We start from the raw sequence: 16,626 nt of genomic DNA, 5'->3' as shown, positions 1-16,626 counted from the left end.
AGCTGAGGCCTCCAAATAGTCAGGCCAGTAGTAGATGAGAAACCATTGCTGCCTCAGTACTGCCCAAAATGGGGACAGGCTTTCTGAGAGCCACGGGCTTAGGTCTTACCACCTCTCCCGACACAATCTAGACTGGAGCCCTGACGCGGCCATGGGGTTTCAGGGATGGAGGAAGAAGTCAGCCAAGGAGGAACTGATAGGCAGACTGGTTTCCAGAGAAGCAACTCCAGGCAAATTCATCTGATGGATAAAGGTGAAATATATTGCTCGAGTCAATAACAGTGAGCTCCATTCCTTTGTCTTTATCCAGCAAACATGTCGGTAATTAATTTGATCTCTCCACAGACATCACTCCCTTCAGCCCTTTAATCATCCTTGTTGTTTTCATAATACCCTCCACTTTCTGGACACCTTCCTGGTGGTGAGGTGCCCAGCAGAGCTGGCGGGGATCCAGTGGCATTCAGTTAACCACACAAAGTAATTGCCAGAGAGATCCTAGGTAAACATAAAGGGAACCAGCTTCGTTAGGATCAAGCCGAGCGACAGCTCAGACTAAGATGATAAAGCTGCTTCGCGTTTAACTCTACCCTCTTCTCTTGAAGGAAAAGAGTTGCTGGGGGAATCCACTGGGACATTACAAATGGCTTGGAACAAAGCTGCCTTGTTTGATTAATGGGGATGCAGGTGCCAATTATAACTTGATGATTGTTTCAGCTCTTGTCTGCAAGCAGGGTGAGTGTTAACACTAGGACTGAGGCTGGCTCGCACTAAGGGACTGAAGGGCTGGCAGTGTGAGAGAAACCCCCACTGCTCGCCTGAGCGGGAAGTGTTTAGTACGCGGTACATGTTGGCAGTTGTGTCAATAATCGGGAGAGCCTATTCTTGGAAGAGCTACCAGAATTAATCATGAAACTCTCAGAGAATGAGGACATTAGAGGGGGGTATTAACCCCTCCCATCCATCAGCTGTGAGAGTCATAAAAGGATTTTTGCATTGCTTTTGGCTGGATGGGTGGGAGAGAGGAATTGCTGTAGTTGTATTTGCTGTGTAGCAATGCCTGTGTGCTAGGGAATAGGATAATCAAGTGCAGCTGGCCCAGCAGGAAAGCCTATAAGAGGCAAAACATCGCTAATAATCAGAGAGAATTTGCAAAAGGATATGGATGTTTGCGTTTGGCCTGACCCTGACCTTGTGATTAGCAAGACACTAACCATTATTTGCTTATCAAGACTGGAAATCGGAAAGCAGAAATTCAATGAGCTTATCTTCCTGGTTAGCCTGTTGTCTTTTGGACTGAAGGACTGATCCAGGCACTGTTGCAGGGGTGGGCAAAATGTGGCCCAGGGGCCAGATGCAGCCTGCCAGGCCACTCTGTCCGGCCCATGGGGGCCCCTAAAAAAATTAGAATATTAATATTAATCTGCCCCGGGCTGCCTATCATGCAGCCCCCAATGGCTTGCCAAAACTCAGTAAGCGGCCCTCTACCCAAAATAATTTGCCACCTCTGCGCTATTCGGATCAATGGGTCTTTCCAGTGATTCCAGTGGGCTTTGGATTCAGCCTGGTTTGACTGGAATTGACCAGAGAATTCCTCTTGTTGCTTTCCGAAATATCCGACTTTGAAGGACACCTCTAGAGTTATGAGACAAATTTATAACACAACCCCGGTGTCTCTTAACATTAAAAATTCTCATAAATAAATTCCTGTATACTGTTGACATGTATGTATGTGTATGTATGTATGTGTGTGTATATATATATATATGTTGACTTAGTGTGTGTGTGTGTGTGCGCGCGCGTGCGTGTGCATCTCCATGACTATTCCTAACTGTTAATTCATTTGTGGTAATTTCCTTTGAAATCAATCATGTAAAGGAACTTGATGATAGCCTATTGTATATCAGTGTGTGTGTGTGTGTGTGTGTGTGTGTGTGTGTGTGTGTATATGTGTGTGTACATACATACATACATACATACACACACACACACACACACACACACACACACACACACACACACACACACACTGTCAACTTTTATACATTGACAGCATACAGGAATTTATTTCCATCATAGAACAAGACAAAGGAGCAAGTTGGGGACTTAGTTCATACAGTCTCTCTTCTTCTTCAAAATTTCTTTCACATTTTAAATGAATGTATGTAGCCTATTGTCAAGTTCTTTTTCATGATTAATTTCAAAGGAAATTACCACAAATGAATTAACTGTTAGGAAAAGTCATGGGAAACAAAAGCTAAGCTGATGTTGAGGAATTTGAAAGAAAGGAAAACAGAATGGTGGCCCTTCTATGTGCTCGGGTATCTCGGGATCTCTTCCTGCAATGGACTCGGCATTGCACTCATTAAAGCGGAGAATGAAGGGGTGGGCTGGGCTGGGTGGGATGAGGAGGGAGAGCCCAAAGATTGGTACCACCTGAATAAAAGAAAAGACTGAATTCCTCTTTTCTGTTTCCTCTTGCCTTTCAAATGTTAGCCATTTCAGAGACAAGATGCCATGTGGTGTAGCTTTTTCACACACTGCTCAAACGATTTTTAGAAGAGTGTCCTACAATCCAGCACATGTAATTGCTAAATCTCTATACCCGCTCGGAGGGTGTCTTCCAAGTGAACCCATTTAAGTATTAGTCACAGCCTTGTACCACATCCTATGTACATATATATTTATACACCTATATACCCACTTTCATTATGGCTTGGTCAAAAGTCCTAAGAGTAGAATTTTTTTTCCTCCTCAGTGTCTTCAAACTGCCTACTCAATTTGTTTCACAATGAGTCATCATTTAACAACTAATTTTTATTATTGAGGATTTTTATTTCATGTCTTTTCTTTCCAATAGCAGCAAGGGAGCAGATTAAAAAGTGTAGTTGCCTGAAGTGGGATGAAGGAAGTGGGATCCTGAAACCCCTGCATTAAGGTGTTGCCTAACCACAGGGATCTTTAAGTTCCATAATTGCTTTTTTCCCCTTTAATGTTCACAAGACACCAAGTCTCGCCTCTCTTTGTATCCTCTCAACCAGCCCAGTCATGGCTGCCAAAACCACACCTAAGGCACATCCAGATCCAGAAGCCAGGCATTCCTTTACCCAGTAGGGCTCTCACACCAGGCCTAGTGCACACAGGCAGGGCTGAGCTCCCCATATAATATAGTTGCATCTGCTGCTTTATTGAACCCCAGCTGGAGGAGAGGGATAAGGATAGTAGCCTGGTGGTTATTTTATCTTATGGAACAGCCTAGTGGTTATTTAATTCAATGACAGTTTCATGTACAAGGTATACATACACCTCCCTTAGACAAGTGCACTCGCTGTAGCCCAGAACTGTGAATCCTTTTCTGCCTCCTGGCTTAGCTTTATGAGAGAGGGTGGGGAGTGCCTCTCTCCCTCCTGAAGGATTCAACCCTGTTGGTTAAGGCTCCCTTCTGGGAGCGGGGAGATGCGACTCTCTCAGGCAAAGGAGGAATGGAAGCTCGGTCTCCTACTTTGCGTTACCTAGTGGTAGCCACTAGGTCATTATGTGAAGGGGAGCTGCCACCACCTTCTCTTCCTGCCATGTTTGCAAAGAGAAGACTGAGCCTTACCAATTTATTGGAGAGTGTGTAGGCACCTACTTTCCAAGAAGGTTCCTGAGTTGTGGATCCTACATAGATAACAGTACCTCCCTGCACAGGGTTTAAGAGTCTGCTCCAGGCATCTCATAAGAAGTTAAATGTTGTAATGCTCAACTTCTTATGAAGCTAGGAAAAGTCCTCACTTTCTGCAAAGCTTGAGCAAAAGGCACATTTTGAAATCTTAACTCATTGGCCCAGCACTGTGCAGAACAAAACCAGTCCATTAGGCAGGCCAAAATAAGCAGCAGCACCTCTGTGAATGTTAGTTCATTTAAAGTGGCGCCCAACTAATGAAATCAATAGTGAAAGCTCACAAAAGAGGCTCCGATAGAGATGATAAATCAACAGTTATTAAAAAATAACCACATCAAAGAACAAAAGAGAAACATATTTTAACCAGTGCTACTGACTTGGTAACCGCTGCACATTACACGTAGTGCTACAAAACATAGCGCTACAAAAAAGTTCCCGTTTCAAATGGCACCTTTTTTGTAGCGGATCCACTATTTTTGTGGCAGATCTGCCACAAAACACCTGGACACTCACTTTCTGCAGGACTATAAAGGTGTATGTAGCTGTACTACAAAAGTAACATGTATCCAAGGCCCAGATGTTTTCCAGACTAATTAAAAAGACATGATCATTATGATACAAATCAGACATGCATGTAAGTGTTCAAGAATGCTTTCAAATGATTACCAGTTGGTCTAATAAAAGGTATCATTTTGAACCAAGAGTTCTAGCTTTCTGTATGCCTTCTTGTCTCTGATCAACATGGCTACCAAGTGCACCCCTTCAAATGGTTACACATTTTGACATAGGCAGACAAGGTTCTTTGGGTAAAAGTGATCTTTTATTAGACCAACTGCTTGCAAAGAAGAATTTTTCCAACTATTTGAGTTGGCCTAATAAAAGATATCAGATTCACCGAAAGAACCTTGTCCATCTATGTCCTTAGAACAACACAGCTACAACTTATATCCCTGAAACATTGTGACATACACAGCTGATTACACTCTTGAACACACAATATTTTGTGTTCGTAAGGGTAACTTGTGTAAAAAATAAGAATTAGTAAAGAATACTTTACACTTCTTAACAGTGCTTTGATAAAAAGGCCTAGAGAACTGGCTGACATTTATAACGTTCCTTTGAAGCAGAGGGGAGGTTAAATGCAAACATAATTGTACTTAAACCTGTAACAACCAGGAAATGGATTGTCCGAGTGACATTGCAATTTTAGCTTATTTTATTGAACCCATGAATGGCTCTACAATGAGGAGCACAGTATGCAGTCAGGGTCCCTGTTCTGCAAGCTGTTGGGTGTATTAGTGAGAGGCTGAGCCCTCAACTCTCATTGGTTCTGTGCAACCTCAGACAGTTTGAACATGCTCTTCACTGCCCTTCCACACCTTTATAGCCACCTAAATACAGATATATTTCTATAATTTATAATATAGATACCTTTATAGGCACCTAATTACCATCTTTATAGACACCTAAATACCTTGATCTTAAATACCTTTACTTTAAATGCTTAGATTATTTGCATCAGATGCATTTCAAGGCAGAATCATTTCAATGTCTGGATACAGGAAGACTAATATTTTGGCCCATCTGACAACAGAGCAAGGGAGATGCTAAGTGAATTGGCCAAGGTCACACAGCAAGTTAAGTTATGGAAACAGGAATGATGCTCAGGTCTTTCTCCCAAGAGCTTTCAGCGAAACACAACCTCCTTCCTCCAGTTGTTTCCCATCATAACCAAATGCCCAGTCCCCCTCTTCCTTGCATTAGAATAGCCGAGTTAAATAGAGCTACAGTGGTCAGAAAGAACAAGCGAGTGAATGAACAGGGAGAAGGGGCGAAAGGGGCGGGGAAATCAAGGTTTTTATTAATCTCTTAGTTTCTGAACAAAAGCTTGCCTCTGATGTGAATGCAAATGCCAACATTTATCTTATTGCAATTCAAGAGGTCTAATTCTGATTACAATCACTGCTTCTTTCTTATCACACTTCATGACAGCGCTTCATGAATATTCTGAAGTTCCCAAATAGTTAAAAATAGCATTGCTTATTTGGAGACCTTCTTTGTAATATCATTAAGCATTTCATATCTCAATTGTTCTGCAAAGCAGCGTTTTCAGTTATTTCGAATAGCCCCAATGTATTTTACAACAAAAGAAGTCTTTGCGTATCCCTCAATGATGCCAACAGCAAGCAGCTCAAATCTTTTTCTTAACTGATAGCAAATCAATCTCCTGACAGAAGCAATATATTAGAATGAGTGACACCAGACCAGGGTAATGCTATGCTTAATATTTTATTTATATTTTTATGTAAACAATTTGCTTTGTAGGCACAATATAACAAAAGCTCTAAAGCAACAAATACAATTAAACAATGTTTCAGTTCACTTCAATCAGGCTTAAGTTAAAGAGAAGCTTTCACAGTTCCTTTAAGGCAAATTGAGAAATAATTTGTTTCACTTGAGGAAACCATCCAATTATCTAGAGAGAAGTTGTTTAAATGACAGTGTTAGTAAGCGATCAATGCAAACCTTCATTTAGACTGCAATAAGATTTTGTTCGGTATTAGCCTTTTCTACACAATGCCCTCTATCACTCCAAAAAAAAAAGCAATGCTACCTTTTGTGAAATCACAGAAAATGCTCGAGGCTAACAGGGCATGTTTCCGCTCTCAATGAACCACGCTGCTTGCATTGAAGCGCATTGCAAATTTTGTTGTTATTATTTTAAAAGAGTAGGATAGGACTTTCAGTTCATTCAGAATTATATCATGATTGTATGTTGTAGTTCAACTGTAGAGTGGATTCAGAAGAATGCCATTGTACTCACTGGGGTTATTCTAAGCCTGTATGGTGGAGTTTTAGAGATTAAAAAGTTCCTCTAAACTGGTATAAAATAACTAGAAAAAAATGCTTCTTTTGATCATTGCCCTCCATCATGTCTACAGATACTCTAGGAACACTCATCTTTGTTTGACTCAATGGGAAATTTAACTGCAGCACCAATAATACTCTAGTGTTAGCAGGACTGGTTTGTCACTTCGCTTGCCCTAGTTATCTAAGGCCTTGAGAACGTCACTTGGCTGCCAGCTCAAGGATCCTAAAATTGCTACTCAGTTTGGTGTTACATGAAATGCGTAGGATATGCGTTAGGTGCATTGCAGGGCAACATGGCTATAGCAGCTTTAAATAAAACAAACCATATGTCTTATGGTTGTCAGCTTATGAGTACTGAAAGTTAAACAGCTGTTCCTTTAAAGACTCAATATGGCAATCCCAATGCCTGTAAAACTCCCAATGGATGAATTGTATCTGAATACAGACTCTCTGAGTTCAAGCCTAATGCAACACTGATACTGTAGATAAATACAGGCATAAACAGATAACACCATTGTACTGAAACTCTGCATGGACTAATCAAGGAAAAAATCCTGTTGTGACTGTACTTCAAACAAAAAGTACTTTTCTCTGGCATTTCCCCCCTTTATATAATTGTTGCTTTTTTCATTATGAGTAATTTTTTTTGCAACTCGAGGTAAAATCATTTAAAATGAATATTTTTCACAACTAACTAGTATTAGAGCAATAACAGTGTGAGTACACTAGAGAGAAGGACGTTAATACTCAGTCAGCATTGACTAAATGGGAAAAAAAAACCCTCCAAAGATTTCTCAAAGTCCAAATCCAGACCTATCATTCCTATCTGGTTGAGAGAAGCCTGAGAATCACCCACCACCCCCAACTTTTTTTTTTTTTTTTTTTTTACTTCCACCAACTAACACTGCTAGCTTTAGGCCTTTGGGGAAGTATTTTCTTCTGCAAAAAATATATTAAATCCAGAAGGGAGATGTCCGAGTATGACGTCTTTGATATCCCTTTACTGCTTCCATTGTGAGTGGTTACACTCTTTTTTAATAAGACTCGGGGGGAACTTGAGCATCTGCTAGTTGGGTAAAATGGAAGATAAATGATATTTGTTTGTCATGTTTTGATTCAGTTTGCACTAGTGGGAGGTAGGTACATGAGATGGTCTATAAGGGCCTGATTCTGCCAACATTTACACGTGAGTGACTTCACATAGACAAGCAGATTTTTTATGGGACTAGGCACCTGTGGGGAGTTATTTGCATGCATGAGTGGTGATGGGAGCGAGGCCTTGACTTTGCTTCCAGAAAGGTTAACCTTCATAGAAGTTTGGCACCATTGCACAGTTGGTTAATCCATTAGTGATTTCCAAAGTGCGACTTGGCTGACAAAATAATGTCTTGCCCATCGATGGAAGAGCGAGCCCTACGGTTAAGCCGCGCTTAGAATGCACTGTTACTTCAGCTTTTGGACAGCCAACCCAATGATGCTTTGAAGGAGGTGCTGTTGAATCATCAGTAAAAACAGTAATATTATCGTGTGATTAAAAAGTTCTGGGTCTCAAGAAGTGGCTCATTGGCTTTTCCTTGCATATAGAAAAAGGGAACATCATCTTGGGAGATCAACAATAAAGCCTGGGCTGTTGGCACCATGCATTCATTCCTGTTAATTAGTAGTGCCAATGGCTAAAGTGATTATACAATACTAATCAAAGGTTCTTAAGCAATGACTTCTGGCATATTTTCTTTCACACTCTACAATATATTATTTAGAATTACAAATGAGGTATTTTTTTAAAAAAATTAAGACAGAATTGTTTATGAGATGAAGTCGCATGATTTAGGAGAACAAAATTTGTCTCTGCAACCTTTATTTGTGGCTCACAAAGGAATACCATGTTTTACCTGTCTTTTGCTGAAAATAGACGAACTTAAAACCCTCCCTTTGATTACCAGAATCTACCAGACAATAGAGTAGGGAATTAACAACAACAACAACAACAAAAAGATCATCATTGTCAACTTGCAAAGAATTTACGTGAAATAGGATTCTCCTGAGCACGTTGCCCATCTAAAATTACACAGTACGTTAATAAAGGTTTTTCAACAGGGACAGAAAAAAAAAAAAAAAAATCAATGGGACTCCTACAGGGAGATCGGGTGTCACACAACAAATGTCATAATACTGCACTGGATGGGAATGGCACTTGAATTCAAAACAACAATGATCAACAGCTTATAGCTCAGCTGACTGCAGACAAACACAATACACACTGTACTATGGCATTTGTTCACTGATGCACAGAATAGATTTCCCAGTCTTGTTCCCTTCTACTCAATCAATCTTTCTGGTTTCCTTCCGCCACTCTCAGCTGCTACTGGATGAATGGCATGCGCTCTTTATTCTCATTGTCCCCTTCATGGTCTTCCTCTTCTTCTCCAGCTTCACTCGTCTCCGTACTGTCATTGGCCATCTGTGGAGGGACGAAAACCCACAAAGGAAATGAGAACGTTTACAGCATCGCTTCAGTTACTTTTATTTTAGTTTGACCCATCTGCTAGAGCATCATTAACGAAACGAAAGAAGTCTACAAGTAGAAACGGGATATTCTACTTTGCTGCACTGTCAAAATCACAAGTCACTCCCTAAAGGATTTTAACATTGACAGGAAGTTGCTCTGTAGGATGGCGGCACAAGGAGGACTGATGTGCCCATTGATGTCAGTTGTATCAAGGCTCTTGAATAGGAAACAAAAATGTGCGGGAAGCTCATCAATAATAGCCATTTTCTGTTTTATGAATCCTTCAGTATCTGTTCTCTTAAAACCCCTTGAATGCCATGATATTTTAATCACTGCTAATAGATAGCATCTGTTCCTACTCATCATCTGGGATGCTTAATTTCTTGGGAACCCACAGGATGTTTGTTTGATATAAAATAAATGTAGTGCAAGCCCTTATTAAACTGTGGGCATGTATATGGGCAAATATATTTACTGCTATAAACATACAACCTGCCTAGGCACCAAATCCACACCACAGTGGAAAAATGTAATTTGATGATACGGGTAGATGCTAGATTTCCTTGTACTGGAATGGCCTTTGTAGGTTATCAGCTATCATAAAAAATTATTGACCCTTAATAGTATTTAAAGGACATCTTTCTCCAGATGAAACTGTTTATTAATAACTACACAAATAGCCAAAATGTAAGAGAGCTGTGGTTCATTTTTGCAGTTTGTCTAAGACTGACAGGCATGACCAGAACTGGACTTGTCTAACAAGTCAGTCACACAGGCCCTCCTGGTTAAATTTAATTGCACAGACTGTGGCGACTAAACTTCCAATAGGCCATGCCTAGGACATACCATACATAGGGCATGATGAGCTCTTCATTTACTCTACAGCTTAAGTTATAAACCTATATGAAATAGGAAAATAATAATAATACAATAATAAAGCCACCAAGCGTTGATTTAGTTTTCCACATGGAGGTAACAATAAACTGTGACAAAGGGTTCATAAGTGACTATAGCCAAGGGGTATGTTGCAAGAGCTTAGCAATAACATAGGGATTCATAGCCGGGAATAGTTTATTGCTGTTAGAATGCAGCTCCTTTTTATTATACAAAATTACTTACTAAAACACCATTTCAGGGAACAAAGCAGTTGTATCATGTATCTTATCACTATTTAAACACTAGAAGAATATGCAGTAACCCCAGATATAAATGGTTTCAGTTGCTTTCTCCACTGATGTCTGAATTTTTTTTGCTAATTATTATATTCCCACCTCATTTCTTAATTGTTAATGTTCTATGGGCCACTTGGACCCCCTCTGAAAACTATTAGTACCAGAGTGTGGTAGAGCTAAATGCTCTTCTTCAGAGTAGCAACTAATGTGTCAACTAAAGCTGTGCAAAGCTTCGGTCTGCAATTCGATTCGGCGGAGATTCAGCTTGATTCAGTGACCGAATCTCCGAATCCAATCAGAGGACCCTTTAATCTCTCCAAATTGAATAGGATCCCTCCGAATTGACTCAGAGAGATTTGGACATAGACACAGCTTTAAATGTTTTTTCTATATACCTCTAGGTAGCAGGGGCTCATGAATGCTATGATGCTGGGGAACATGGAGTGTCCCACAGGAGCATGGGGGGGCTCCTCAGTGTGCTCGGCAGCAGACCTGGAAGTAGATCAGAAGTACTTCCAGTCCACCAGGGAGCATATAGGAGGACCCATCGTGCCCCACCGGCTCGGCAACTGGTGCTTCCTGGTCGGGAGGGTGGGGGGGGCAGCACCTGGGGTCCCCCTGTGTGCTCCCCGGTGGACCCAGAAGTGGATTGGAAGTACTTCCAGTCCACTTCTGAGTCTGCCACCAAGCACGCTGGGAGACCCCCTGTGGGACTCTCCATCCGCCCCAGCATCGCAGCCTTCACAAAGCACGCTGGGAGACCCCCTGTGGGACTCTCCATCCGCCCCAGCATCGCAGCCTTCACAAGCCATGCCTGGTACCTCGAGGTATGTAGAAAAAACATTTGAAGTTATGTCCATGTCCGAATGGCCAATTCTCTGAATCAGCATTGAATCTTTGGATTCAGATTCAGCTAAATCGAATCGGGGACAGTGATCCGAATCAAGGAATTGAATCACTGTCCCTAATTCGGGCCAAATCCGAATAGAATAGGGCCCATTTCGCACACCCCTAATGGCAACAGTATTCCTGTATTGTTGGGGATTAGACCAGAATCATGAAATACTCCAACTTCCAATTGCATTCAGGTGTGCCTAGCCAAGAACAATGAGTAACTGGAAGAGAGAAGGGGGCAGAGAGTGAGCTCAGCTGAAATAGTAGCTGCCCTGTTCGATTGCTCGTAGCTACTGAACCCCTATGGAAATAAAAAATAAATAAACAAATACAATTTTATTTTAACGGATACACAAGTGACATGCTGCAACTGCACAGACATTTGGATTCCCTTTTGTTTTTGAGAAAATATATCACATTTCCTCTCACTTTCTACATACACCATGCTAACGGCGGTTGTACAGTATCAAGAGAATACATGGAGTACTATGTATTCATGGTGTACTGGGGATTCCTCCTCTGTTCTCAGTCTTTATTACTTTGCTGTGGAACAGGGCTGTTTTTGCAGTTTTAGGAACCAACTTGGTTACAAAATAGAGTCTGGTTTCCATGGGCAAGGGCTCAACAGCCTTCAAGTCAAGTTTCTTGCTGCCTTGTGAAGACTTTACATGCTGTTAACATGAACTGTGGTCAGTTTTGGAGCAGGACCCAAAGTTGCTTGTTAGACACGAACCTCCTCCCTCACAATTCACATTTTTGTTCCTCCTTTAGTTCATTTCTTCCTTGTTAATTTACTGCTCTTTCCCATGTTGACAGTCACTACATTATGCTCAAGCCTTTACCAGATATTCTGTCTACCCTTTCATTCTCATAATGTGCTAGCCTAAATCTGACTAGAAATATTAGATCCATGATATCCCTCATCTTTCAGACTTTACCCAATAACAGACATTGCAGCATTTTCAGCAGAATTTAGGGAAATTGCTACCTGATCCCTACCAGAGACATAGCCTAACGTTTCTACAGCAATAGCAAAGCACAGGTTTTAAAGGAGATTACTCTTGCGTATTTACAGGATAAAATAAGTGTTGTTCTGCCCCTTTTACTTCAATCCTCTGCATTATCCCCACAAATGTAGCAATTTAATTACTACATGAAACCACTATTTGTTTGCCATCAAAAAGCAAGAAATAGCGGTAGCAATGTTATCCTGATCAAAGGAATCCAATAATATATTACAGAAGCAATGCAAGCCTACACTTTTATAGAGACAGATGGCCATTTGGTTGAGAAATCCAGCTGTATTTGCTGCAAATCCATTCCAGAAGAAAAACACAATTTATATTTCACCTGAGGATACAAATAAAGGATTGCAATTATTGCTTCTATTTTTTGCCCATTAACGTGACATGTATTTAGTAGGAAATTGTATCAAAAATAGTTACTTGACATTTCTCCAAGAGTTGTTGACATGGTAATTTATGTGGTAACAGGCACTGTATATGCAATGCCCTTCACTCACCAGTGGAGTGGGTGCCTTCTCTACATCCAGAATTAGCTTTCCTATATTGCCTCTGTCATGGATTCTCTGCATAGCCTCCTTCACCTGGAATTAAAAACCAATGTTAAATTCCATAGGCAAACCAATCCCAGTTTTATATTCCTTCCACAGCGACAGTGTGTCACTTTGTCGCATTTCATGGTGCTCCAATGGTCCTCAGAGAAAAACTACAAAATTTGGCACAGTCTAGAGGATTCATCCTCAAGGGTAGAGGTTGTTACTTGTCTAGTGCCTAACACAATGGGGTCTCAGCTTCTGGGTGCTGGTAATACAGACAATACAAACTTAGTCTGCAGCTTAACAGACCATTCACATATACAGGCAGGTCTCTGCCAGTATTTCCAATAAATCTTTCATATGAGGTTTGCTTTTTTTCCCCTGAGGAATCTCTTGAGGATGCTACTTTTCATGAACTGCAGCTATCTTTTGAATATGTTCAAACTAATATATTTTCAACGGATCTGCGATGCTTTTCAATTAATGCATTTCATATTCATACAGGGTCAATGCTGCTTACATTAAACCCAATACACGATGGTGACTAATACTAAAAATCAGACCTTAGTTCATGAGCAATATGCATTCCCAATAATTATTTTTTATTGGTGTCCTTCAGATAGTACTGAAAATAGACATTTACCAGCTGGATGTAATTAGCATGTGCAAAAGAAACCAGAAAAAACTCGGCTCACTAGTACATTTGAAAGGGGTTCATTTGGATGTATGAAATTTCAGCACTCATGGGAGCCCCATGTTGATGAAATGGAATATCGTGTGTGCGCATGTGCTCTTTACCAGGATATCTGATGCACAGAGAGAAAATGTTATTTAATAGGTGAGGACTGGAAAGGACAGAGCGTTTCCTCACTTCAGTGTGCAGAAACTTCAGAAACTGTGAACACTGCATATAAAAGGTTATTCCATATCATCAGCACTTCATATTTTGCCAACATAATTGGAAGTGTTGAGGAAAAAGTAAAACAGAGAATTCCATTTTAATAAGATCTGCCATCTACAGCATAGTTTTAGTAGGTATTGTAAGCACGTAAGTATTTTAAGTCTATCTCCTACTATACTGAAGCAGGCTAGAGAGGGTCCCAGTGCTTGACTTTAGCATCTGGCTGGGATCTTCAAAGGTGCTTGAGCTATTTAAACATGATGGCATTCGGGTCCCATGACGACTGCCAGCCCTATGCTGGAAAATTGGCACCAGAGTTCAGCTTCACAACAGAACTTTGGCAAATGGACCCTAAATTAGCAGAGACTGGACCGACCCCCCCCCCCCAACCAATCCTGTTGAACATGTATATTTTGTAATGATAAAAGTACTATAAACCCAAGACTTTCCACCTTATCACAGTGTTGTGAATTAATTTGGGAACCATCCCATACCTTCTGCAAGTCCAGACCCTTTGACTAGAGGGTGGAATGTGAACATTATAACTGTTTGCATAAAATGATAAAATCATGACTTTTATCAACTAATTGCATAGGGTTCAGTAAGCCCAATTGTCCTAAAAGGCTTTCAATAATGCAAAGACTTTGTCCTACGAGCCTAGGAATGTTTTAGATAATACTGTATTCTTTTCAGATCATGTAACAGTCTCTTAATAGTACCTTATTTTTTAAGGGCTTATTAGCAAAAGCTAGTCTTTGAGGAGTTATGGTATGATGCAAATAATCCAAATGAACAGGACAGAATTGAAGAAATCAGCACATACCTTTGCCTAGCAGTTGAAATTTGTAACCAGAAATATGCTGAAACCCGGGTATACAACATTTATTAGATTCTGCACCCTCTCACGTTTAGTGAGGCAAATTTGAGAAAATATGCTTTCCCTGCATTTTTCTCATGCACGATATCAGTATTAAGATTCTGCGGGAAGGTTCATGTGCATTTCTAGGATACCCTGAAGTAGCTTGCAAATGCAAACAGCAGGCAAGAGGAAAGGTGAACAGTACAATTTATAAAAACAATGGAGATGGGATCCAGATGGAGTTATTTAGAGTATCAAAAAAAAAAGTTTGAAGAGATTTCATAGACATTAGAGCTGGAAGGGACCTCGGAAGATCATCGAGCCTAGCCCCCTGCCCCAGGGGCAGGAAGTCAGCAGGGGTCACAGGATCCCAGCAAGATAGGCATCCAAATTTCTCTTGAAGGTGTTCAAAGTAGGTGCTTGAACCACCTCTGGCAGCAGTCTATTCCTCTCGTCGACCCGTCGACTTCTTGCGTCAGAGCTTCAACCATGTCACACTCCAAAGCCTGTACATGAGTGTGCCGTTTTCAATTTCCTTGCTGATTCAGTGGCTCAAATTCTGCCCTTAGCTATCCCTTACAAAGTTGCTTGCTACACTGTATATGACTTCATAGCACTGTCATAATTTGATAGTAGAAGGCTGTATTGACTGAGTATTGCTGCCAACAGTCCATTTTTTAATACAAGGTTGCAATAACTCATTTCCCCAAGGTCCAGAGAGAAAGCAAAACCAAACCATTCTTTCCTACTGCATCTAGGGTCTTGTTATGGTCATTTATCTTACCAAATTAAAACAAGATCAGGTTGGTATCTCTCTTCTGTACATCACTGGATTTCAACTGAAGTTCACTCCAGACCAAAAAAATTCATACAAAGACCTCTTTACCGAACCATTTCAGCTGAATGCGTGAGATGTAAATTTTCAGTGGGCCCTACGGTCTAATGCAGAATTCAAGGCTGAATTTTAATCCATACGTTTCCCTTCCTGCAGCTGTAGCGAGGACGAATTTTATCCACCTGAAGAAGTGCCTCTGGGTCCTAAATTACTTTTTCCCCAATTGTGTTTGCTATTTGCACGTGTTAACTCAGAAAATCAAAATAAATAAGGCCCACTTTTGTTGATATGGTCAATTCATCTTCCCCTATTATTATTTATTTGCTCATTCACCTCAGAATAAGCAAGCCATATACATATTTATATAAATCTTTGCTTGCTTTTATGCAACCTAGACTTTAGGTCCCATATGACTGCCTGTGTGGGTTTCAATTAATGTTATTTAATAGGTGAGGACCGGAAAAGACAGAGCATTTTTGCTTGGAGAGGACTAACAGAGGTACAGAGACCAGAGACCTCTCTCCATTGGTAACAAAGAATGTACCTACAAGGAAAGGTGGCCATTCCCACAGTTGCCTTCAGAAAGGTCTCAAAAACCTGCTGTATTTTGAATGGAAAAACACAAGATGGGGCACAGCAGCACAAAGCTTTGTGAATCTGAAGTATGCCCTTCTAGGTAACAGTGGGAGATATGAATTACTGGCAGCAATCAAAAGAACCCCATTTTGCTCTTCCTTGCATCCACACAGTTGCCTTGACATAATATTTGGAATGGACCCCAAAGTGGAGTTGTTCTCTCCTGTCTGTTCAGCCAGAGGAAGAACTAGGATTAACACAGAAAAATCACTTTCTGATCCAGGATGCTACAGTTAAAAAAAAAATCAATCTGCACGTTTGTTGTGGCTCACATAAATGTTGAAGCAGCTCAAGTACATTTCTCCGATCTAGATCAGCTCTCTACATAGTGCAATCACTGGATGTGTCGTAACACCCTCATCCAATTGGATTTTAGCACTGATGATAGAACTGGAAATTAATGAGTGCTAAGCAAGACTGGCTCATCTGCAGCATAAAAATCTATGAAGTCAAAAGATAACTATAGGAACCTAGGACTGGAAAGGAATATTGGATCATCTAGTCCAGTGATTCGCAACCGTTTTTGTACCAGGACCCATTTGTAAACACTGATGGCCAGTCCTGACCCAGTGCCCCTCCCAACTCACTGCCCCCCATCCCTACCCCGCCAGTGTATGGGGCATGAGGGGCCCAAAGCAGCCCCTTGCATGCTAGAGCTCTGCCAGCCTGCAAGAGAAAAGCCACAGTTTCCCATGTTTTTCTCCTTTAAAGCAGAATCCATTTTTAAAGT

General features: G+C 40.9%; 1 protein-coding gene across 1 annotated transcript in view; it reads right to left on the bottom strand.

The window, feature by feature from the left end:
• Positions 1-8,140: 8,140 nt before the first annotated feature.
• Positions 8,141-16,626, bottom strand: part of VAT1L (vesicle amine transport 1 like) — an 85,124-nt gene continuing 76,638 nt past the window's right edge. The window contains exons 8-9 of the mRNA XM_006016428.3: positions 12,630-12,713; positions 8,141-8,993 (exon numbers count right to left, since the gene is read on the bottom strand). Coding sequence (XP_006016490.1) covers positions 8,895-8,993; positions 12,630-12,713 — 183 coding nt within the window. The 3' untranslated portion in view covers positions 8,141-8,894. The remainder of the gene's footprint in view (positions 8,994-12,629; positions 12,714-16,626) is intronic.

This window comes from Alligator sinensis, unplaced genomic scaffold (genome assembly GCF_000455745.1).
Source record: "Alligator sinensis unplaced genomic scaffold, ASM45574v1 scaffold349_1, whole genome shotgun sequence".
Taxonomy (NCBI): domain Eukaryota; kingdom Metazoa; phylum Chordata; order Crocodylia; family Alligatoridae; genus Alligator; species Alligator sinensis.
This window is presented reverse-complemented; position numbering and strand designations above follow the sequence as displayed.